General features: G+C 46.1%; 1 protein-coding gene across 1 annotated transcript in view; it reads right to left on the bottom strand.

Annotated features, from left to right (window-relative positions):
- Positions 1-326: 326 nt before the first annotated feature.
- The window catches only part of SNTB2 (syntrophin beta 2), a 39,901-nt gene continuing 16,379 nt past the window's right edge, over positions 327-23,848 (bottom strand). The window contains exons 2-7 of the mRNA XM_030204649.1: positions 20,867-21,077; positions 13,855-14,065; positions 12,310-12,452; positions 6,866-7,056; positions 5,707-5,903; positions 327-1,462 (exon numbers count right to left, since the gene is read on the bottom strand). Coding sequence (XP_030060509.1) covers positions 1,370-1,462; positions 5,707-5,903; positions 6,866-7,056; positions 12,310-12,452; positions 13,855-14,065; positions 20,867-21,077 — 1,046 coding nt within the window. The 3' untranslated portion in view covers positions 327-1,369. The remainder of the gene's footprint in view (positions 1,463-5,706; positions 5,904-6,865; positions 7,057-12,309; positions 12,453-13,854; positions 14,066-20,866; positions 21,078-23,848) is intronic.

The raw sequence follows: 23,848 nt of genomic DNA, 5'->3' as shown, positions 1-23,848 counted from the left end.
CAAAAAATAAAGTAAGCAAATCAATTGTGAACGGGAAGGAAGAAAGGAGGGTAGGTGGAGGTGAGTGGTTACAAGTGGTTACGAGTCAAAAGCAATGTTAAAGAGGTGGGCTTTCAGTCTAGATTTAAAGGTGGCCAAGGATGGGGCAAGACGTAGGGGCTCAGGAAGTTTATTCCAGGCGTAGGGTGCAGCGAGACAGAAGGCGCGAAGTCTGGAGTTGGCAGTAGCGGAAAAGGGAACAGATAAGAAGGATTTATCCATGGAGCGGAGTGCACAGGAAGGGGTGTAGGCCTGGAACAGAACAAAAAAAAAGTGTCTAGGGTTCAGTCTCTACTTTCAAAGTTGCTGCAATCATTTCTGTGACTTGTCAGGCTCAGGTGGCTTTGATGGCGGGGAGAGAATATCTACCAATGTGGTTTGTGGGTCACTAGGCCTCTTTTGGACTAGGTGTTCCCCACTGTGCAGGGACTGCTTGTATGGTATTTACACCATTGGAGACACAAACTTTAAAGGAGAAACTTCAACCAACGCAAAGCAGAGGCTGGAGGAGACTGGATCCAAAGAATGGGAAACCTGCTACTTAAGAGAAGTTACTGCCCGGCTTCTGGCTGACAATACACAAACATGGACCAGAAACGTGACTTACTTGTGAGCACATTAACCCTCACAACTGTGACAGACCCATTTAGTGAAGCTGTGCAAGCTGAAATATTCAACTACACTATACTCACAGAGGGTCAGTCGCAGCTTTGCTACAGTTTGGTTAAAGAAAAAGTCTTCCCACGTCAGGAAGACCTGAAACCCTGCATAACAGGGGGAGCCTTCACTCACCCCACTAGAAACCAGGCATTTTGTGAGCCGAAGGGGAAAATGCTCTGTGTGCTACAGTATTTCTAAACATCATCAACATTTCTGGAAAACTGGCTACGTGCTAAGCCAGCAGGTTCTGTGGTAAGGCAGACCAAGGCATTTGTAAAGTGCAAGCGTCTCAGGAGACCTTGGAACAGCATGGCTCATCTGGGTGACAGGAGTGGAAGCTGCCATTTAAAGTAAAACCCTCACTTACTGGCACCCCCCTCCCCCATGCCAGTGATATGTAATAATACCATATATATATACTAATCTCCACCCTGTTGAAATAGAAAGGCACATTTGGTAAACAATAATGGCTTAACGAGTTCCCTCATCCTTCCCTGTTCTGGCCCATGCACACAGCGCAGTCCGACAGGGCTGGAAGCTGACAGTCTGATGACACTCCTTGGATGTTAAGCTTAGGTCCGTTCTGGGTTCCGCCCAGCTGCAGGAGGTGGGGTTCAACTTCCACGTTTCTTCTGTGCTTTGTCTTCCCGTGGATGCACGAGTGCTGTGCTTACACCAGGAGGCCCATGCGGGTCACTTTGGCCGATAAGAAGGTATGTAAGAGAAACACAATGGGCTTGGGACAGGAGTGAAGGTCCAGGGTCTGTGAACAGAACAGACAAGCAGTGTGAATATCTGCCCTACAATGGCTCAGAGACAGCGACTGCCCTTTGTCATTTCAATAGTGCTACATGGCCCTTAGACATAAGAGACAAGACGAGATCAGGCAGAATCACTATCATTCATTGGCTTTCCATAGGTTTCATTTTAAGTTATCGGTTTTAACGCAGACCAGTGAGATTTGATTTATTCATTTGATATACAGCTTAATACAACAAGCGTGAACCGATATACTCACATCACCCCTCTCCTCAAGTCACTTCACTGGCTCCCGATCCGCTACCGTATACAGTTCAAGCTTCTCCTTTTAACCTTCAAATGCACTCAATCTGCAGCCCCCCATTACCTCTCTACCCTCCTCTCCCCATATGTTCCCACCCGTAACCTCCGCTCTCAGGACAAATCACTCCTTTCTATACCCTTCTCCACCACCGCTAACTCCAGACTCCGCCCCTTCTTCCTCGCATCACCTTATGCCTGGAACAGACTTCCCGAGCCCATACGCTATGCGCCCTCCCTGCCCATTTTCAAGTCCTTACTCAAGGCCCATCTCTTCTCTCTTGCTTTTGGCGCCTAACCACCTTCCCCATTCATGATACCTACACTGACTACATAGTTTGTTACCTTTAGATTGTAAGCTTGAGCAGGGACTGTCCTTCCCCATGTTTAAACTTGTACAGCGCTGCGTAACCCTGGCAGCGCTATAGAAATGCTAAGTAGTAGTAGTAAGATACAAAACTATGGCAACATTAAATACAGTAAATCAATTCATAAGAAGGAAACTAAGCACAGCCAAAGGTGTTCTCAAAAAGCAAGCTGGTCAATACTCAAAACGATGTAACCAGCCGTCGACCGGTTAAGTCACTTGTCTGTGGCTATCTGGTCCTTTTCAGCAGCACTTAACTGAATATCAGCAGGTAGGTCTGTCAGAGGCAGCGTTTGCTAAAGAAATGTAGAGGTCCGTTAAATGCCCACTATACTGCTGGCACCTTGTGGGGGTCAGAGAGTTTTCCTCGGGGAGGTAAGAGTGCTCTCTGACCAACTGTCTATTGACCTGTCCTATTAGGTTATTGGAGTTCCTTTTCCAATTGTTTTGTACCTTGCTTTGTTTTTATTGTAAGCCACCTAGTTCGGAAAATATAATGAGGACATGAAGAGCAGAACAGCAGGTGAAGATTGGAGTGCAGCCTCTCCCTCACTTTCTAGCTTGGTCGGAGCCAGGGCTGAGACCCGGCACCATCCAGCTTCACTCGGTTACCTGGGGAGCTTTCCCAGACAGACACTGTGTGGGATGAGGGGCCCTAAACCCAGTGAACACAAGGGGACAAGGGACTTTTGTAAGATGACTGGACTCATTTCAGCTCCAACAGAAGTCAAATGCAGGTGCGCTGTATGGCGACACACAGAACTGCCACTGAACCAGCGGGCTGGAGCGAATACTGACAGAATGCAGCGTCCTCCAATGCTAACAGTTAACATCTTTTTTTTTTTCTTTAAATTTTTATTGTACTTTTAAACTTCCAACATACACATAATAAACACAAGTTTCCCACTGCTACCCTTGCAGGGGCAAATGTTATCTGAGTTACAACACCACGAAGTGCATACCACCTGTACATTTTATGCTGCTTATCCCAGAAAAAAGCAGTGGATTTTCCCCAAGTCCATTTTAATAATGGTCTATGGACTTTTCCTTTAGGAAGCCAGCCAAACCTTTTTTTAAACCCCGCTAACTGCTTTTACCACATTCTCTGGCAACGAATTCCAGAGTTTAATTACACGCTGAGTGAAGACAAATTAGCTTTATTTATCAATGCTTTGCATCTAGCTTGACACTGCTTATTTTGCTTATTATTTTCTTCATTCGGATCCTTTTTCCATTCTTTGAAGGATGCTCTTTTGGCTCTATTTAGCCTCTTTCACTTCACCTGTCATTTGCGCTTCTTTCCACCTTTTTTAATACGTGGAATACATTTGGTCTGGGCTTCCACAATGGTATTTTTAAACAACGTCCACGACTGATTTAAAGTCCTTACCTTTCCGGCCAACCCTTTCAGCTTTTTTTTTTAATCATTTTCCTCATTTTGTCATAGTCACCCTTTTGAAAATTAAATTCTGCTACAGTAGATTTCTTTAGTGACTGCACTCTAGATATTAACTCAAATTTGATGATGTTACCTCTCGTACTATGCCCTGCATTCCACTAAGGACTAGATCTAAAATAGCTCCCCTACTTGTCGGTTCTTAGACTTTTGCTTTTGACTCATAACCACTCGCCTCCACCTACCCTCCTCTCCTCCTTCCTGTACACATTAATTGATTTGATTTATTTTTTGTCTATTAGATTGTAAGCTCTTTGAGCAGGGACTGTCTTTCTTCTATGTTTGTGCAGTGCTGCGTATGCTTTGTAGCGCTATAGAAATGCTAAATAGTAGTAGTAGTAGTCTCTTGTAATCAGAGGTGATATTGTGATGTCATAATGCCTCAGGCCACCAATAAGAGCCAACCTCATCAGTGATGTCACAATGGCTTGATTGTCCTATACTTGGCTCACTTTTATTACATAGCTCTTTGAGCAGGGACTGTCTTTCTTCTATGTTTGTGCAGTGCTGCGTACGCTTTGTAGCGCTATAGAAATGCTAAATAGTAGTAGTAGTAGTTGCTCCAAGAAGCAGTTATTTATTTAAGTTATTTAAGATTTTTGCCTCCCTAGCCCTCCCTGATATAGAATATATCCAGTCAATATTGGGATAACTGAAATCACCCATTATTATACTGTTGCCCAATTTGCCAGCTTTCCTAAGTTCTGTAAACATTTGTTCATCTGTCTATTCGTTCTGTCCTGGCAGACGGTACTACAGCCCTTATACTCTTTCCCTTCACACATGGAATTTTTATCCACAAGGATTGCACGCTGCTGTTTTATGTAGAATATTGATTTTGTTTGACTCAATTCCCTCTTTAACATATAGTGCAACCCCCCCCCCCTCCAATTTGATCCACTATATCTACCGCTTCATTTAGTGATATATACTCCAAATCTCCCATCTTATCTTTTAGGCTTCTAGCATTTGTATATAGACACTTCAAATTGTGTTTTTTCCCAGCATCTACAGGCTGCTTTGATGGGGATAATTTGCATCCTCTACTCTGGTCTCCCATTTAACACTCCTGGCTTTCTTTCACCATTATTGAAACCTCTCTATTGGGATTCTCTAATTGCCCTGTTTTAATAGAATCCTTTGAGAATACTCCACACCAAACCATGCGCTCCTGGGCGACAGTCGGCTTTCCTCCCATTTTAGCTTAAAATCTGCTCTCTCTCCTTTTTAAAAGTTAGTGCCAGCAGCCTGGTTTCATCCCAGTTAAGGTGAAGCGCATCCTTTTGGAACAGGCTCCCCCTTCCCCAGAATGCTGTCCAGTTCCTAACAAATCTAAATCCCTCATCCTTGCACATCGTCTCCGCCTGCCTCTTGCCTAAACTTGGCTTCCAGAACCTCCCCCTCACATTTTTCTATGTCATTGGTACCCACATGTACCAAGACAGCAGGGCTCCATCCCAGTACTATCTAAAAATCTTATCTGACGGGTGAGGTCCGCCACCTTCGCACCAGGCGATACTCACACCCACCAGACACCCAGCTATCTACATGCCTAATAATCGAATCACCAACTACAACATCCGTCCTAACCCTTCCCACCTGGGCAGTAGCTCCTGGAGACACATCCTCAGCGCAGGGACCCTCCAGCCTGGTTTGGAAGGTTAAGTGCCCGTGTCACTTGCTGAGATATTGAAATGTTTTGATTTTTTGAAGATTGGAAATATTTATATTGGGGGAAAAAAAAGCATTTCTTTAAAACTGATGAACTTAAAAGTGTGATGACTGATACACTAAGAGTCTACTAATCTAGGATCAGTGAACCCATGTCAGTCTCTGGCATGTTCTGAGAATGCAAACATTTTTACATCAATTTTGTTTGTTTTGAAATTTGTGGATGCTTTTTTTTTTCTGTGAGTTTATTTGGATTGTTGGCACAACATTTACCTTCCAGCACTTTTTGAATAATTTGTTCCCAGATTGCTTTTCTGAGTATAGCAGAGGCTTTCCCAGTATCATATTGGAGAGATGCCATTCCTCTAATGCTGTTTCAGATAAACCAGGAATCCTAGTGTATAGGCAAAGCATAAAATGTAAGCAAAAGCATTTCAGCCTGGGTCTAACTCACCAGCTCGCCTTCAGGCCCCCCAAAGTCCAGGTAGAGGTTCCTGATCCCATCGTCCGCAGACATTTTCAGCTTCTCGAAAGGGTACTGGTAAAGCACAGCTCCTGACTCAGCCCGGGCTCTCTCGCTCTCCTGGCGCACAGTGAAGCCTCTCTCGTAGTGAATAATCAACTTCACCTCCTGGTCTTTCAAAGTACAGCCTAAGATACAAGAAATACATGTATAAAAGTACAGCTCTCAATCACCCTTCCACTTCGTGTTTTGAATAATGGCTTTGCTAGTTTTCCTACCTGTAAGGCACGGAAGGGGACCTGGGTATGCATTATTCATATTCATAACTACTTATTGAAAATTGGTTCATATGTGGCATATAAAATGCAACTAATTCACATATAAATCAAACAGATAAAAAAAAAAGTCTATACAACTATAATTTAAAACGTAGCGTTTTCATGCAATTAAACTGAATCAAATTGCCGGTGCAATGTATATAAATTGGAATAGGAATACATATAAATAAATAAATAAACAGTGTGTTGGCTTCAGTGACAGGTCCAACCCTTATTAACTGGAGGAGATTACAGCATAAGAAGAACGTAGACACCAGTGAAAGCTGGATGAGGTTGATACGAGTGGGAATGGGGAGATCTCAGATTAGAGGGAATTGTGGTTAAAGAGATATGGAAATAGGAGAAGGTAAGAATAGCCATACTGGGTCAGACCGATGGTCCACCCAACCCAGTATCCTGTTTTCAACAGTGGTCAATCCAGGCCACATGTACCTGGCAGAAACCCAATCAGTAGTAACATTGAAGGGTGTGGAAGAGGGGGGGGGGGTGTATAGAATAAAGCAAAACAAGGTCACGTAATGAAACAGTCCAAACGTTTGTGGTTATTATGTGTTATGACATGTCTCTGCTTAACATAGTAACATAGTAGATGACGGCAGAAAAAGACCTGCACGGTCCATCCACTCTGCCCAACAAGACAACCCACGTGTGCCACCCCTGTGCACACTCCACCCCGATCCGCACCTGTGCTCCCCAGGGCACAGACCGTACAAGTCTGCCCAGCACCAGCCCCGCCTCCCAACCACCAGCCCCGCCTCCCAACCACCGGCTCTGGCACAAACCGTATAAAATAATTTGGGAAACCAACATACCTAAAGAGACCTCCTTGATGAGCTCCGCAGCAGAGTGGCATCCCTGAACCAGTGTCCGGGTCCATGAAGACAGGTCTCGATGTGTCTCCACCCTGAAGACATGCATCTCGATACCCTGTCGAGAGCCTGTCCGTGTGGCAAAGGTGAGCTCCGATCCAGAAGCAGGTGAGCTATGTCCAGAGCGTATCAGCCTAAGGAGGAAGCAGAGTGCAAGAGCTGGTATAAAAACACAGGGAGTGACAGGCTGCCACATAATGTCATAAAAATAACGCACGATATGACAACCTTCCGGAAGCTACAAAAGACAAACCTGTTTAAAAAGACTTATAAAACAAATCCTTCATAAAGACTTAACTTTAAAAACTACACCTGAACAAAACAACTTTGAACTTTTATAATGTGGTTGCTTTAATCACATTATTATTACTTGATGTTATACCTTGTCTTTGATCTCATTTACCGATATGAATTATTTATTTATTTACTTCTAATCTACCTGATTTTTTTTTATGCACCTTAATTGTAACAATACTCTGAATTTCTCATTCCGTTAATGGTGATCGCCATTGCGGCATAATGTAAGCCACATTGAGCCTGCAAATAGGTGGGAAAATATGGGATACAAATGCAGCAAATAAATAAATAAATAATACTGAACCCTATTGCCTATACCACCGTGAATGCTATAACCGAGAGAAAACTCAGCCAGGTTCCCTTTCCAATCTTCCAAATGCCACAATTTGTTGTTCTTTGGGTGGACCTCATATATGGTATCAATGGACCCTAGGAGCTGATTCTCCTTGCAGAGAAAGTGAAGTTACTCACCTGTAGCAGATGTTCTCCATGGACAGCAGGACACCGTTTACCACATATAGGCGACATTGAAGGAGCCTCAGTACGAGGCTATCCAGCATTCAGAAGATTCCTGAAGCTTCTGGTAGGCCTGACTGTGCATGTGTGCCTGCCTTCCTACCCAACTTGTGCGGGAACACAGTTGGATAAAAAAGCATAGAGAATTAAACTCCTAAGGGAGGTGGGAGGAATGTGGTAATCTGTGTCCTGCTATCCTCAGAGAACACCTGCTACAGGTGAGTAACTTCACTTTCTCTGGAACATGCACAACAAAAGATTTGCTGATCAGAACCAATAACTCTGAAGACCTAAAGGTTTCCTATTGTGAAGGTGCAGGCCTGGAATGGGCCTAAGCTGGGATTCTAGATGCCAAACAAATTCTGCAGAATTGTCTGACCAAATCGGCTGTCACGTTGGGCAGTAATGAGATGTAAACATACGGACTAAAGACTACGTCGCAGCTCTGCAAATCTCCTCAATGAAGGCTGATCTCAAGTGGGCTACCGATGCTGCCATGGTTCTGACATTGTGAGCTGTGACATGTCCCTCCAGAGTCATTCCAGCCTGGGCATAAGTGAGGGAGATACAGAGGCATATTTTCAAAGCACTTTGGGAGGCTAAGTTCCATAGGTTTCTATGGAACTTTGGGAGGCTAAGTGCTTTGAAAATATGCCTGAATGTCTGCTAGTCAACTGGATAATGTGATTTTCCGATGGCTGCCCCCAAACGAAAAGCTGGGTGGACTCTACTGGCTTTAATCCGCTCCAGATGGAAGGCTAAGGCTCACTTGCAGTCCAAGGTGTGAAGTGCGCTTTTGCCAGGATGGGCATGAGGTTTGGGGAAAAGTGTTGGCAAGACATTTGACTGATTAAGATGGAACTCCAACACTACCTTAGGAAGAAACTTAGGATGACGAAAAAGAAGGAAACAAACCCAGGCAAAACTAAGAAAAATAAAGGACGGATTTAAAAAGGAGAAAATAAAAAACCACAATGAAAAATAAGGAAGAAAATAACAGAAAGTCACTGAGAAGCTGTTTTGAACTGAGTGAGTGAGTGAGGAGAGGACCAAAAAAGCACACCTTCTCCTCATGTGGAAAAAAAGAGAACCGAGGAGACTGCATTCGCGTGACGGGCTGGAAGGCACTCAAGCAATGCGCAGTGGAGCGCTGCTCGTGCTTCAAAAACCTCTCTCTTTTTACTTTGGCAAAATGCTGGACCAGGCAACAAGGATCGGTGTCACCCACTTGTGAGAATATTGGAGCCTGTTTGTCCTCAGAGAATAACACACTTTCAGGAGCCAGAAGCCTGTCAACATTAGTAACAATTCACAAGATGGATGTCAGGACAAAGTGAGAAGGCAGCACAGGGAATGTACTGCAGTCGACAAAAGCAAGATGTACACATTCCTATTTGATTCTGTTATTGTGGAATACAATTCCTGAAAATTAATGACATAATGAACTCAGACAAATTATAAAAGTTTCCTTTTTAGCTATTAATACTGTTTAGACTTTTAAAATGGGTGTTTGGGTTTTAAGAAATGCTTAATATGTGTTTTATGCTTTGATGTATGAGTAATGATTTTGTGATATATATATACTAGTAAAAAAGGCCCGTTTCTGTTTGAAAGGAGACAGGCGCTAGCAAGGTTTTCCTCTGAGTGTGTATGTTTGAGAGAGTGTATGTGAAAGTAACTGCGTGAGAGAGGCTTCTGTTCCTGCTGCTGTGCATTCCCCGTGTTGTGCTGATTCGCTGCTCCCTGTATCGTGGCTCCGCCCCCTCCCTTCTACTGGCCAATCTGGTGTGGGTTGTGTGACATCAATATTATCTATTCCAACATGATCCACGGTTCCAGGCAGCCTCAGATTGTTGGAGGTGAGAATTATTATATAGGATATATATATATATACTAGTAAAAAAGGCCCGTTTCTGAGACCAATGAAACGGGTGCTAGCATGGTTTTCATCGTGAGAGTGTGTGTGTGAGAGAGACTGAGTGAATGTGCGAGTGTGTGTGACAGAGTGAGGCTGTCTGTGTGAGAATGAGTGTGTGTGTAAGAATGTGAGTGTGCGGTTGATATATGTAGACTTTGTGTGTGAGTGATTGAGGGAGAGAGTGTGTGTGTTTGAAAGAGTGTGTGTGTTTCTGTGTATGTGTGAGTGTTTTAAGCAGGTGGTGCATTCCCCTCCCCCTACCGTGCCGCTATTCTTTCCCCTCCTCTCACCGCCCCAGTCACCCTCCAAGTTCCAGGCCACCCTTCCCCCCCCCCCTCAGAGTGAGTGTATGTGTTTGAAAGAGTGTGTGTGTGTGTGTGTGTGTGTATGTGTGAGTGTTTTAAGCAGGTGGCGCATTCCCCTTCCCGTTCTGTGCTCCTCTTCCTCCTCCTGTGCTCACCATCGACATTCCAGTCTGCTGTCCCTCCCCCAAGCCCCCCTCTTCATCCCAAGCCCTCCTCCCTCTTTTCTGTGCTGCCTCCCAGGCAGTGCATGCAGCATTCATGCATTGATTTGTGTGCTGTGCTGCTGCTGCTCCTCTCTCCTCTTTCTGTCTCCGTAGGAGCGCAGGTACCAGGAAGTTGTTTTGAAGTTTATGTTCCTGTGCTCCAGGGCCAGTGAGAGATGAGTGGCTGCAGCGCAGACAGCCAATGGCTGAAGGCTGTCTGTGTTTCTTTTTTTTTTTGTTTGTTGTTAAGATTAACGGCGATCTTTGAGGGGGGAGGGTGGATATGTGAAACGGCAACCTCGGGGGGGGGGGGGGTTTGTGTTTGAAAGAGGTGACCTTTTGGGGGGGGGGAATGGGGGAAGCAGCGACCTCGCTCGCGGGCGTTTGGAGAGTGGAAGCGTCGAACTGTGGAGGGGGGTTGGAGAATTGAATAGGCGACCTTGGGGGGGGTGGCGAGGGGAAGCTGCGTACTTGTTTTGAAGCCTCCAAAAGTCCCTAGCAACGTGTGTGTTCGATGTGTGCTCGTCCCTCGCGTCAAACGATGACGTTGAGGGCGGAGCGATGCGATTGGTTGTGTCACTGCTCCGCCCTCGACGTCATCACGTTTGACGCGTGGGCGGGGCAGACACAAAGCGATCTCACCCCCTTCACTTTTAGAACGTTGGGTAAGTGAGGCTTCATTAGAACGTTGGAGGTGCGTTTTATATATAGAGATATATATATTTATTTATTTTAATGTTTTAGTGCTTGTGCATGTTTGCTTTGCAACCTCATCCTGCACATTTTTTTGGGTACTCGATCAACTGGATACTGATAATATTATCAGGCACAGGTGTTGGGATCAGCCTGAGAAAGGGGGAAGGGTGCTGTCAAAGAGTGCTGGACAATGCCTTTTAACCCAGCAGTTTTGATGGACAGTTCTATTAGCTATATTCATGATACGCTAACATTCCTTTTGAGAGTGAATTTTAGTAATCAGCTCAGAGCTGTACATGCTAAACCAGTTCATGTCCTCAAAAGCTAGGTCCTACTAGGTTTGCAACTCTAGCTGTAATCACTCGACAAGTTTCCCTTTAGCCCGTTCTCCCTACCCATCCTGCACAAACGGAGCAAGAGGGTCACCAAACCCACTTCTCCTCTCCCTCCACTCTCTAGCTCAGTCGATAACACCCTAATCCTCCCTGTCTTATCTGCCCGCAACCTCGGAGTCATCTTCGACTCCTCCCACTCCTTCTCCAACAGACAGCCAAGACCTGCCGCTTCTTTCTTTATAACATCAGCAAAATTCGCCCCTTCCTCTCTGAGCACACCACCCAAACTCTCATCCACTGCCTCATTACCTCTCGCCTTGACTACTGTAACCTACTCCTCACTGGCCTCCCACTTAGTCATCTATCCCCCCTTCAATCCGTTCAGAACTCTGCTGTGCGTCTTATCTTCAGTCTGGACCGTTATACTCATATCACCCCTCTCCTCAAATCACTTCACTAGCTTACGATCAGGTTCAGCATACAGTTCAAACTTCTCCTACTAACCTACAAATGCACTCGATCTGCAGCCCCTCAATACCTCTCTACCCTCATCTCTCCTTACGTTCCTACCCAAAACCTCCGCTCACAGGACAAATCTCTCCTCTCGGTACCCTTCTCCACCACCGCCAACTCCAGACTCCGCCCTTTCTGCCTCGCCTCTCCCTATGCTTGGAAAAAACTCCCTGAGCCCATACGCCAAGCCCCCTCCCTACCCATCTTCAAATCCCTACTCAAAACCCACCTCTTCAATGTCGCATTCGGCACCTAACCATTATACCTCTATTCAGGAAATCTAGACTGCCCCAACTTGACATTTTGTCCTTTAGATTGTAAGCTCCTTTGAGCAGGGACTATCCTTATTTGTAAAACTGTACAGCGCTGCAGAAATGTTTAGTAGTAGTAGTACTATGAGTCTTCTGGGTAGTTCAGAGCAGGGAATATCCCCTCAGATATGGCCTTCACACCATCCCATGTCTGAAGGCCAAGGAAAGCTTGGAATGTAACCCTGCGATGTCTCAGATGCCTGGCAGTATCCATGTCTGAACTCCTGCCTCTCCCAGCTATCCGGGCACACTTCAGAATCCTATTCCCATAGGATGGCAGCACTACCTCCTACCTGGTGGCAATCAAAGGGTAACTCTGACAGGGTGATGCCCACGAGTCTCTTGTCCATGGCATGCAATCGTACAGCAGTAAATCCTTCTCCGTTACAGCCATCAGGATGGGCCGCCAATGCTGCCGTCCACCATCTAACTTCAGCTGAAAAAATTAAGAACAGGACTGCTTTACTCTCTGTCCTATGCTGGACAGCAGGCTTCCCCAACTAGCCAGCCTCCTATCCCACGCCAGACAGCAGATGCCTCCAACCAGACAGCCCTCCTTCCTGGGATGTTCCTGGGGGAATTCTATGCAACTATGCAAAACAGAATTTACACAGAATTCCCTTGTTGTAGAGAAATCTGCATTTGCTCCGCAGATATCAGTGCAAGGACAGGCTATGAGGGTGGTGGCTGCTTACCGGCTGAAAGAAATATGCTTTTCTCCATGGAACCTGGTTGGCCACAGAGTACCAAAAAGTATCAGCTGCAGCCTGGAGAACCACTCCTAAGAGTGGAAACTGAAGCATGGTCAGCCACGCAAGTCAAAAAAAATGGGAGCTGAAGCCTAAAAAGAGATAGCTGCAGCATGGATGCCCCCTAAAGGTCAGAGAGGCAGTAGGAACACAGCCAGTCACACAGACTGAAGAGAGAACAGGTGGGATAGGGTAGAGAGTGGGAGGGATGCAGAGCTGGTGGTGAAAGCTGGTCAGAGGATGAAAACTGGAGGGTGGAAAAGAAAAATGAGGAACATCGGACTTTTGCTGGGAGACCAAGCCAGCGGTAGGGAGAAAAAGCTGGGAGTCTTGCTAGAGGTGAGAGAGGGAACAGAGTTGAAAGGATCGGCAATAAGTAAGCTAGGGAAGCCCAGGAACAGATTCAAGCTGAAAGGGGGACCCGAAGGGGTGAAGGTGAGAATGATGTAATAGGAGGAGTCAAGACCTTATGACTGGGCACCTTTGCAGAAAAAAATTCTGATTCTAAGTAATATCTTTTCTGAACCAAATGGAAAATTGTGTCTTACCTGATAATTTTCTTTCCTTTAGTTGCAGAAGATGAAGCCAGAGACTTGTGGGTTGTGACCATCTCCAACTGCTGGTAGATGGTCATAACCCACAAGTCTTTGGACTCATCTGCTCTGATACTAAGGAATTATAAATTACTTAAAGGCAGTGACTATGTTCTGTTCATTTTTTAAAATATTGTGTGCAGAATTCTGAATTTTTGTTCCATAATTCCCTCAGGAATAGTTGGGGGGGGGGGGGGGGGGAGTGCTTCCTGTGTAAAAGGACCGTGATACTTGGCACCCAGAGCTGCAGAAAGATATGCTTTATAAGATCCCCAGACGAGACCCTTATGAGAAGACCAGTTGCTTCCAACTGCACAGGGGCAGTTTAGAAAAGAACTTCTAACATTACACTCAAAATCTTTCCAAAAAGCTACAGCAATAATATAATGAAAAGAACAGATTACATCTACCACTCTTCAGAAGATACTAGAAAGAAAAACTACAAGATAGAGGAAGGAGGAGGGTGTTTCCTCTTGCCTTCCTTCTTTCTCCCTACCTGTTCTCCCAGCCAGCCAACCTGTTTGACCTCTCGGCCACTCCCTGTAGCACCACTGGCCCCCAGCATGGCATTCAGCTCCACTAGGACCTGTGGTAAAAGGGCCATTATGTTGCTGTGCATAGCCGTGAACCAGGAGTGGGCTGTGGCTGTATCCTTACACCGCAGGACCAGGGTGTTTCTGGCATCAGGTGAATGCAGCTCAATCAATCTGCAAGAGGAGGAGGAGGAGGACATACAGCAGAAAGGTAGTGAAAATTTACTCCAATGGTTGTATATTAAACACAGAAGCTTTATGGTAGGCTTATTAAATCATACAAATTAGATTGATATTTGAGACACGAATTATCATTAGTGAGCTGCACAGGAAGCAGAATGAGCAACATGGTTATAATGCTTCCAGAGTCAACAGCTGTGCATCATACATGTACAGTGGCGTAGGGGGGAGAGGGGTCCGCCCCGGGTGCACGCGCTCAGGGGGTGCCGGCCCCGCTGGTTCCCTGCTCCCTCTGTCCTGGAACAGGTTACTTCCTGTTCCGGGGCAGAGAGAGCAGGGAACCAGTGGGGCCGACGCAGCTCCGAGTGACATGCACTCGGGGCGGATCGGCCCTCCCGCAGGTAAGAAAGCGGTCCGGGGGGGGGGGGGGGGGGGGTGTCGTGCCGTGCTGCACCCTGGGGGGGGGGGGGGGGGGTGCGCAGTGGCGACCCGCCCCGGGTGTCATTAGCCCTCGCTACGGCACTGTACATGTAACTACAATGCAACATTGTCAGACCATCAGCCCAGGACTGGGAACTCCTCTCCACAGATCCACTCAGGAGAGAGAAAGTGGAGGGTTCACCTCTACTACAGTAGCCACAGAAACATACGAGAGCACCTGCTTCCCACTGTACCAACGCAACAACAGATAATCCTAAACACAGATAAGCAGGAAGAGGGACATCACTTTCCAGTGTCCTTGTACAGGTTTCAAGAGTATCTGATCTGTACAGACATGGACAGTTTGCTAGTAGGGAGGAAACTCACACTTCACGAAAGCAACTCTCAGATGAGAAACGGTTAAAGAGGTTACAGCTCATCAGCTTGAGATGGCCAAGTGGAGATATGATAAGAGGTCTATAAAATCATGAGTGGAGTCGAACAGGTAGATGCAAATTGATCATTGACTCTTTCACAAAATACAGGGACTAGAGAACACACCAATGAAGTTTACTTCCCCACAGGACATAATTAAGCTTTGGAACTCGCTGCTAGAAGACATGGTAAAACTTGTTAGTACAGCTAGGTTAAAAAGGTTTTGCACAAGTTCCTGGAGAAGAAGTCAACAGACTTAAGGCAGACCTGGGGAAAGTCACAGCTTATTCTTGGGGACTGGTGACATGGAATCTTTCTACTTTACGCGATCCTGCCAGGTACTAGCGACCTGGACTGGTCATTGCTGATGCTGAGTCAGATGGTACCTTTGGTGTGACTCTGTATGGCTATTATGTTCTTATTGAAGGCTATGAACTTCTGAAGCACTTCCCTTCACTTCTGCCAGAAACAGACGTAGGGATAAATTATGTCTTACCTGATCATTTTCTTTCCTTTATTCTCAACAGATGAATCCAGATACTTGTGGGTTATGACCATCTACCAGCAGGTGAAGATAGAGAACACTGTCTTTTGAGGCAGTAAGCTCCCTGGGCATTCAGTATTACTCCTAAAAAAGCAGAAGGAAAACACTTCAAAAGAACTCTACCACCTCACAAAAACTACTCCCAACCTATAAACATAACACATATAACATAACGAAGAACAACCTAAACAGAGAAACAGACAGCAATATCCGCTCTCTGCAGAACTGGGGGGGGAGGGGGGGGGGGGACTGAGAATAAAGGAAAGAAAATTATCAAATAAGACATAATTTATCCCTACATCTATCTCTTGATGGGAAGTGCTTCAGACAGTTTATCCTTGTGGGTCGTAGCAAAGTAGCCCTTAAGTCAGGTGGGACCTGGAAACAGCTGCAAAAAAGCTGAAGCCCCAAAAGACGCCTCAGTTTGCATTGCCACATCCACCCGATAGTTTTTGTAAAAAGTACGCAAAGATGACTAAGTAGCCGACAGACAGATCTCCTCCAGAGAAAAAAACATGAGACTCCACCCAGGAAGTCGACTCCGCTTGGGTGGAATGCGCTCAAAGAAAAGATCGGGCAATTTGCCCACTAGAATGTACGCCAAACACAAACTGCTGCTCTGATCCAGTGAGCAACAGTCGGCTTCGAAGCTGCTGTGACCCTCTTGGGACTGCTGATGAGTACAAACAAGTGATCTGAGCGGAGAAACTCATTCATGACCTGAAGGAACCGCGGCAGTGCTCAGTGAACGTCTAGACAATGGAACATCACCGCGGAGACCCAGGCCAAGGTATCGGCCTGCTTATCCAACATTGCTGCATGGATGTCCAACCGCCACCTGAAACTGAACATGGCCAAGACCGAGCTTATCGTCTTTCCACCAAAACCCTCTTCTCCTCTTCCTCCGCTCTCGATCTCAGTTGATAACACCCTCATCCTTCCCATCTCATCCGCCTGCAATCTCGGAGTCATCTTCAACTCCTCCCTCTCCTTCTCTGCGCATGTCCAGCAGACAGCCAAGACCTGTCGCTTCTTCCTCTTTAACATCAGCAAAATTCGCCCTCTCCTCTCTGAGCACACCACCCAAACTCTCATCCACGCTCTCATTACCTCTTGCCTTGACTACTGCAACCTACTCCTCACTGGCGTCCCACTTAACCATCTATCCCCCCTTCAATCCGTTCAGAACTCTGCTGCACGTCTTAGATGCCGCCTGAACCGATATAATCATATCACCCCTCTCCTCAGGTCATTTCACTGGCTTCCGATCAGATACCACATACAGTTCAAGCTGCTTCTTCTCACCTACAAATGCACTCAGTCTGCAGCCCCTCATTACCTCTCTACCCTCATCTCCCCTTACGTTCCCGCCTGAAACCTCCGCTCACAGGACAAATCCCTCCTCCCAGTACCCTTCTCCACCACCGCCAACTCCAGGCTCCGCCCATTCTGCCTCACCTCACCCTATGCCTGGAATAAACTTCCTGAGCCCTTACGCCAAGCCCCCTCCCTACCCATCTTCAAATCCTTGCTCAAAGCCCACCTCTTCAATGTTGCTTTCGGCACCTAACCTTTATACCTTTCAGGAAATCTAGACTGCCCCAATTTGACTGCCCCCACTTGACTGACTGTCTATTTGTCCATTAGATTGTAAGCTCTTTTTGCAGGGACTATCCTTCTATGTTAAATTGTACAGTGCTGCGTAACCCTAGTAGCGCTTTAGAAATGTAAAATAGTAGTAGTAGTAGCAGTAACAAACAAAATTCTCTGGGGTCTGAAATGACAGGAGGAACAGAGGCTGATTCAAATAGAATGCCACCACCTTGTACATAAAGGAAGGCACTGTGGAGCGAAATCCCTGCTGCCGTAAAACAGAGAAAGGGTTCCCTGCAGGACAAAGCCAGAGCTCGGAAATGTGATGCAATGCCATGAAACATAGAAAGCGATTCCTGCAGGTCAAAGCCTGGAGCTTGAAAATGTGATGTGCTAAGGAAGTGACCACCAGGAACACCAACTTCAATGTAAAGGTCTTTGAGGGTAGCTGTACAAAACAGCTCACAGGGCATCCCTGGAGAGCCACAGAACCAGACAGACTCTATTCTAGACAGGGGGAGTAAAAAGGGGGCTTCAACCGATTAACCCTCTCAAAAACTGAGCCACATCAGGATGGGTGGCTAAAGCCGCCATCTGGATGCATAAAGAATTATAGGCCACAACCTTGAGTCCTTCCTGTAGGAAAGTCAAGATGTGTGGCAGAGTGGCCTGAAGCGGTGAAACAGTTTTCTGCGAGTAGTACGCCTCAAACACTCTCTAAACTCCAGTGTAGGTGGCCGACAGAGCGTTTTTGAGATTGCAACAAAGTAGCAATCACCGCGTCAGAGTAGCCATTCTTCATCAGTTTGACCTTTCAAGAGTCAGATCATAAGACCAAAGCAGGAGGCACTGACGGAGAAAACCCAACTCAGCATGCAGCCACAGAGGCTTGTTCACCAACAGCTGCACGAGATCCGCATACCATGGCCTTTGAGGCCAAGCCAGTGCTATCACAATTACTAGACCCAGATGCCGCCACACCCTGGGAACACGTAAAAGGAGGCCTGAATGTGGCCATAGCTGGAGCAGAGCATCCAACCCTTCCATTCCTTGCTCTCATCTTCTGCTGAAGAACCGGGGAACCTAGGCGTTGCACCTGGACGCCATCAGATCCAGCATCGGTGTGCCCCAGAAAGACCTCCAGAGACAGTTCCCACTCCACTGGGTCCAGCAAGATCCACGCTCCCACAATATGCACCACCAACAACAGCAGATGTTGAGCCGCCCACTGAATCAAAAGGCGAGCCTCTACCGTCAGCTGAATGCTGAGTGTGCCACCCTGTCTGTTCACAAAGACCACCGCCGTGACATTGTCCGACAGAACGCAGACCGGTTTTCCCCAAGAGATCTCCATGTTGTAGAACTCCAAGGCAGGCTGAGAATCCAAGACTGACAAAGTGTCCGCCGCCTGCTGCGCCCAATTGAGACAGGCTCTGGCCACATAGAAACTGCAGACAGCTGTTTGCGGGGTCAGTGCCCCCACCTCAAATGAGAGCTTCAGGGAAGACTCAAGTTTATGGTCCTGCACATCTTTCAGCGCAATCCCTCCTTCCACTGGGGCAAGGTGATTTTCTTAGTCACTGCAACCTCTACCACATCCAAGGCTGAGCTTCTTATCTGTCCCACTAAACCCACCTCTCCTCTTCCTCCATTCTCTATCTTTGTGGATAACACTCTCATCCTCCCTGTCTCATCAGCTCGTATCCTTGGGGTCATCTTCGACTCCTCTCTCTTTCTCTGCACATATCTGGACTGCTAAAACCTATCACCAAAATTCATCCCCTCCTTTCTGAGCACACTACCAAAACCCATGCCCACACTCTTATCACCTCTTGACTACTGCAACTTGTTTCTCAAAGGTCTCCCACTAAGCCATCTCTCTCCCCTTCAATCTGTTCAAAACTCTGCTGCACAACTTATATTCCACCAGTGTCGCTATGCTCATATTAGCCCTCTCCTCAAATCACTTCATTGGCTCCCTGTTTCCGCATACAGTTCAAACTCCTCTTACTGACTTACAGGTGCATTCACTCTGCAGCTCCTCAGTACCTCTTCACTCTTATCTCTTCCTACACTCCTCTCCAGGAATTCCAGTCATTGGATAAATCTCTTACCTGTACCCTTCTCCTCCACTGTGAACTCCAGACTCCGTTCCTTTTATCTTGCTGCACCATATACCTGGAATACTACCTGAATCAGTACGTCAAGCTCCAGCTCTGGCCGTCTTCAAATCTAGGCTAAAAGCCCATCTTTTTGAAGCTGCTTTTAACTCCTATTCACTTGTTCAGTACCCATATTTGTTTTATAATTCCCACCTTAAGTAATTCCCTTATCCCTCCTTTGTCCTGTTTATCTGTCTTGATTAAGATTGTAAGCGTTTTGTAGCGCTATAGAAAATAAGTAGTAGTAAGTAGTTTAGGCAACTTGAACTTCTCTAGCTCCTCTGTACAGACTGGATAGAGTCGAGACATTGTCCACACCATCTTCAGACCGGCATCTGGATTGGACCACTGCGCTGTAATTAACTCCTGCATGGCACCAGGAAAGGCCTAGGAGGGTGCTGGATTAGCAGTCATCAGGGCAGAGGAATCTGGCAAAGCAATATTAAGTGCCTCTAGAGTCTTAGTGATAAAGGAGGGTAACTCATCTTTCTGAAATACCCTGACAGCACAGGGGTCCATCAGCCTCATCATTTACAATCTCACCCTCCTCTACCAGTTCCAGGACAGAAGAGATGCTGCCGAGATAGCAAAAGGAGGTGAAAACGCATCCTCCTGAGAAAAACACCAAAACTTCTCTTTTTGGCAGAGTTATCATCCACCTGACTCTTTAATGGAGCAGACTGGAAGTCAGCCAGCAGATGGGCCTGTTTCATAACAATAAGACAAATTTGGGGGAGAAAGGCTCCCGTCCTGAAGAATCCCCATGCAAGCCAGACACACCAGAAATAACCTGCCCCCAGAGAAAATCCTATGAAGTACCTGTCTGGCCATGCTGCTCCTTGGGAAGGCCGCAGGTTGAGCCGCATCTAAGGAGGAAGGAGCCAACGAACACGGGAGCTGTGTAGAAGACCTCGCCGTCTCTGACACAAGAACCGTTGCATCAGAGTCCAAAAGGCATCCAAAGCACTGCTCCGGCGCTGCTTTGCTCTTCCCACAGCATGAGTAGCATTTCACTAGTTCAGCCACTTCAGGAATATACCAAACTACTAATGGCCTGACAGCAATAAAAAGCTTAAAGCGATACTCACACTCAGCCGCCCCCCTCCATGGGTTTCTCAATGCTGTTGTTTCTCTGCCCACAGGCTGACTAGCCCTGTGTAGAAAGCCTCCACACCACCATAGCACAAGAAAGCTGCTTAAATAAAATCCACACAAACTCCTTTTTCTTTTCTTTTTTAATTCTGTGAGGAGGCAGAGGAGAGGGGAAGGTGGCAGAAAGGGGGGAGGGCCAAGGGAGGGTAGAAACCTGACATCACCCGGTGTAACCCAGCTATAGGCAGTGAGCAGCCTATACCTCCCGACTCAACTGAACATGGAAACTCAGAACAGGAGCCTAACAGCAGACAAGCCAAGGAGCTGAGGAGAGACTGTCCATCCACCTGCTGGAGACAGAGAATACTGAACGCCCAGGGAGCTTACCTTCTCCTAAGACAAAGTTCAGTGTGCTCTAGCTTCACCTGCTGGTAGATGGTCATAACCGACAAGTATCTGGATTCATCTGTTGTAGATAACAAGGAAGGTGCCGACTTCTCATGCTAGAGGCAAATCTGAAGATTTCCCCATCTCATGAACACTGCTCACCTGTTCTCCAGGTCTGGCATGCACAGGTTCCTGCAGACAAAGCACATTTTCAGAGGGATCACCTTGCAGTCTTTTGTGCTGTTAAGGTGTTTCGGGGAGCGGGAATCCTCACTGCTATTCACGTTTGGAGCTTGAGATGAGCTTTCCCAAGGCAAATCGGACATGAGCGATGGTCTTTTAATGTATGGTGCCACCTCATGGATATACTTCACTAGGAAGGAACAAGCATGAGAAGGTATCAAAAAACCCAAGCCAGATGGCACAATTCCACATGGTGAAGGCACGACAACGTTATGCAAACTGTTAAATAGTCACACAAACTCCAGATTACTTCAGCTACTGACAGAATCAGAAATGACAGCCTGAAAGGCTCCACCCATCCCCTTCTCTACCCCAAACCTCCAGACTGAGACATCAGCAATACCATAAAAATCTGATACCCCTGCAGACCAGGGGTTGGGGAAAAATCAAAGGAAGGTGAATTAGCTTTTGTGGAGCACTGCAAAGTCCATTTTTCTTCCCCCGCCCCCATCATGGGTTACTAAAAGGACAGGAAAACACTTATTCTGATTCACAATAAAGACAATCTGTAAAGGAACAGAAGATCAGAAGAGGAGGTGGTGTGGGGAAGTGGGTTGAAGCAGGCCAAGGAAAGGCTACATAAAAAAGGGGAAAATGACAAAATCCTTTGAATGAAACTGCACAGCAACAAAGGACATATTTGACAGATACTGCAGACTCCTGCCAAGTTTATGTTGTGATTGTCTAATTTGGTTTTATGTATTCCTTTTGTCAACGGCTGTCAAAGGAGTCTGATCTCTGGAGGCTAGACCAGCAGACTTAGAGGAGCTGAAGCAGACAGATGTATCTGGAGATATACAGAGGCATCGTAGAGAAGTCCCACCTCTAGTTTGGCAATCTCCATTCTGCCTTGGAGGAAAGACGTCACCTGAAGGGAGGCAGTAAAGTGAAACTGTAGCCAGGACTTGTTCTCCATGGAATACAATCCCCTCTCACATCAAGGATGTGTCTCTAGGGGCTCCTGCTGTTTTAGCTGGAGATTTGCTAATAGCTGTGTGGCTAGTGGCCATGAAGATCACTTGGTCACTTCCCCCTCTAGTGCAAAGTTGATGGATCTCACGCATCACCTAGATAAGTTTCAGACAGTGCTGGGGAGGTGCTAGCTGCCTTTGTTGCTGGTACCCATGTATAGTAAGGGAAGAGTGGGAAGGAAGTTTGGAAGCCAAATTTAGGGTAAAAAGTTGAAATCCAGGACCTCCAAAGTAGCTTTCTCAGATATGCTCCCTGTTCAACATGCAAGACCTATGAGGCAGGTGCAGCTCTGAAGTCTCAATGCGTGGATGAGACGATGGTGCAAGAAGAGGGATTTAGATTTGTCAGGAACTAGGTAACATTCTGGGAAAGGAGGAGCCTTTTCCAAAAAGATGGGCTCTACCTTAACCAGGGTGGAACCAGGCCTGCTGGTGCTGATGTTGAAAAAGGAGACAGAGCAGCCTTTGAACTACAACAGCGGTTCCCAAACCTGTCCTGGGGGAAGTTTTCAGGATATCCGCAATAAATATTCATAAGTTAGATCTGCATGTACGACCTCCACTGCATGCAAATCTAACTCGAATATTCACTGCAGGTATCCTGAAAACCTAATTGGCTGGGGTTCCTCTAAGACAGGTTTGGGAACCAGTGAACTAGAACCTGGGGGAAAGCAGACAGTGGCTCAGGAGTGCATCGTATCTTAAGAGAATACTATCAAAACAAAGAAATGAGGGCATTCCCCTAGAGAGGTTGCATTAAAAAGGTGCCTGTCAGGGAAGGGAAGAGCAGACAGAACGATTGCACATTGTTCCTGTCAATTGCTAAGCACGTTGTAGATAAAAACAAAACACATACTTTGAAATGTCTCTAAAAATGCTAAGAGTATATAGCACTAAATGAAGAGGTAAATATAACGGGCATCTCAGAGTCCTGATAGAAAAAAAAGCGTCAGGATAGAAATTATATCACAATAAAGGAGGATCAAATTAGAGGGTTTTTTTTAAAGACTTGTGATTGATTGTACAGAATCTGGATTATCAGGCAAAGTCTGTTTCTTTATCTGAGATCTTTATCTCCACAGTTATTAATAGGGCTGTTTGTGAGCTTTGCCCAGTGATTTCAATTACCGCAATTTTGACTGGATAAATATCACATCAGGAAATACTAGAGAGATCAAGTTCCTAGATTAAATAAATGACTGCATCATGGAGCAGAAAGACTATGGTCAAAATCTTCTTTGGAAGAACATAAAGGGTAGATACTGACTATAAATAAATATAAAGCCAAGATTAAGCAGGCTGAACTAATTAACAGAAAATTGATCATGACAACTAGATTTAAAGACATTATATAGAAACATGACAGCAGATAAAGACCAAATGGCCCATTCAGTCTGCCCATCCTCCGTAACCACTAACTCTTCCTTTCCCTAAGGGATCCCATGTGCTTATCCCACGTTTTCTTAAATTCCGACATAGTCCTCATCTTCACGACTTCTACCGGGAGGCCATTCCATGCTACCACCAACCTCTCTACGAACGAATACTTTCTTAGATTCCTCCTAAGCCTATTTCTTTTTAACTTAATTCCCAAACCTAATCCACACCACACTAATACTTCCCATGCTCCAATCCTTTCCCCACTTCTCTTCACACTGTCCAACTTTATTTAACTGTGTTATCTCTATGATATATTGCACCATACATTGTATTATCTCTATGATACTTTGTACCGCACTTTTGTAAGCCGCACTGAACCTATCAAGCGGGAAAGAGTGGGGTATAAATGCTATAAATAAATAAATAAATCAAACAAACATATAAATGGCGAGTGTCGTACTCACTCGCAAATGCGCAGTAGAGACCCTCTCTGCCCCGCCCCCTGCGTCAATACGTTATGATGGGGGCGGAACAGAGAGGGTCTCTACTG

Source organism: Microcaecilia unicolor, chromosome 5, assembly GCF_901765095.1.
Source record: "Microcaecilia unicolor chromosome 5, aMicUni1.1, whole genome shotgun sequence".
NCBI lineage: Eukaryota > Metazoa > Chordata > Amphibia > Gymnophiona > Siphonopidae > Microcaecilia > Microcaecilia unicolor.
This window is presented reverse-complemented; position numbering and strand designations above follow the sequence as displayed.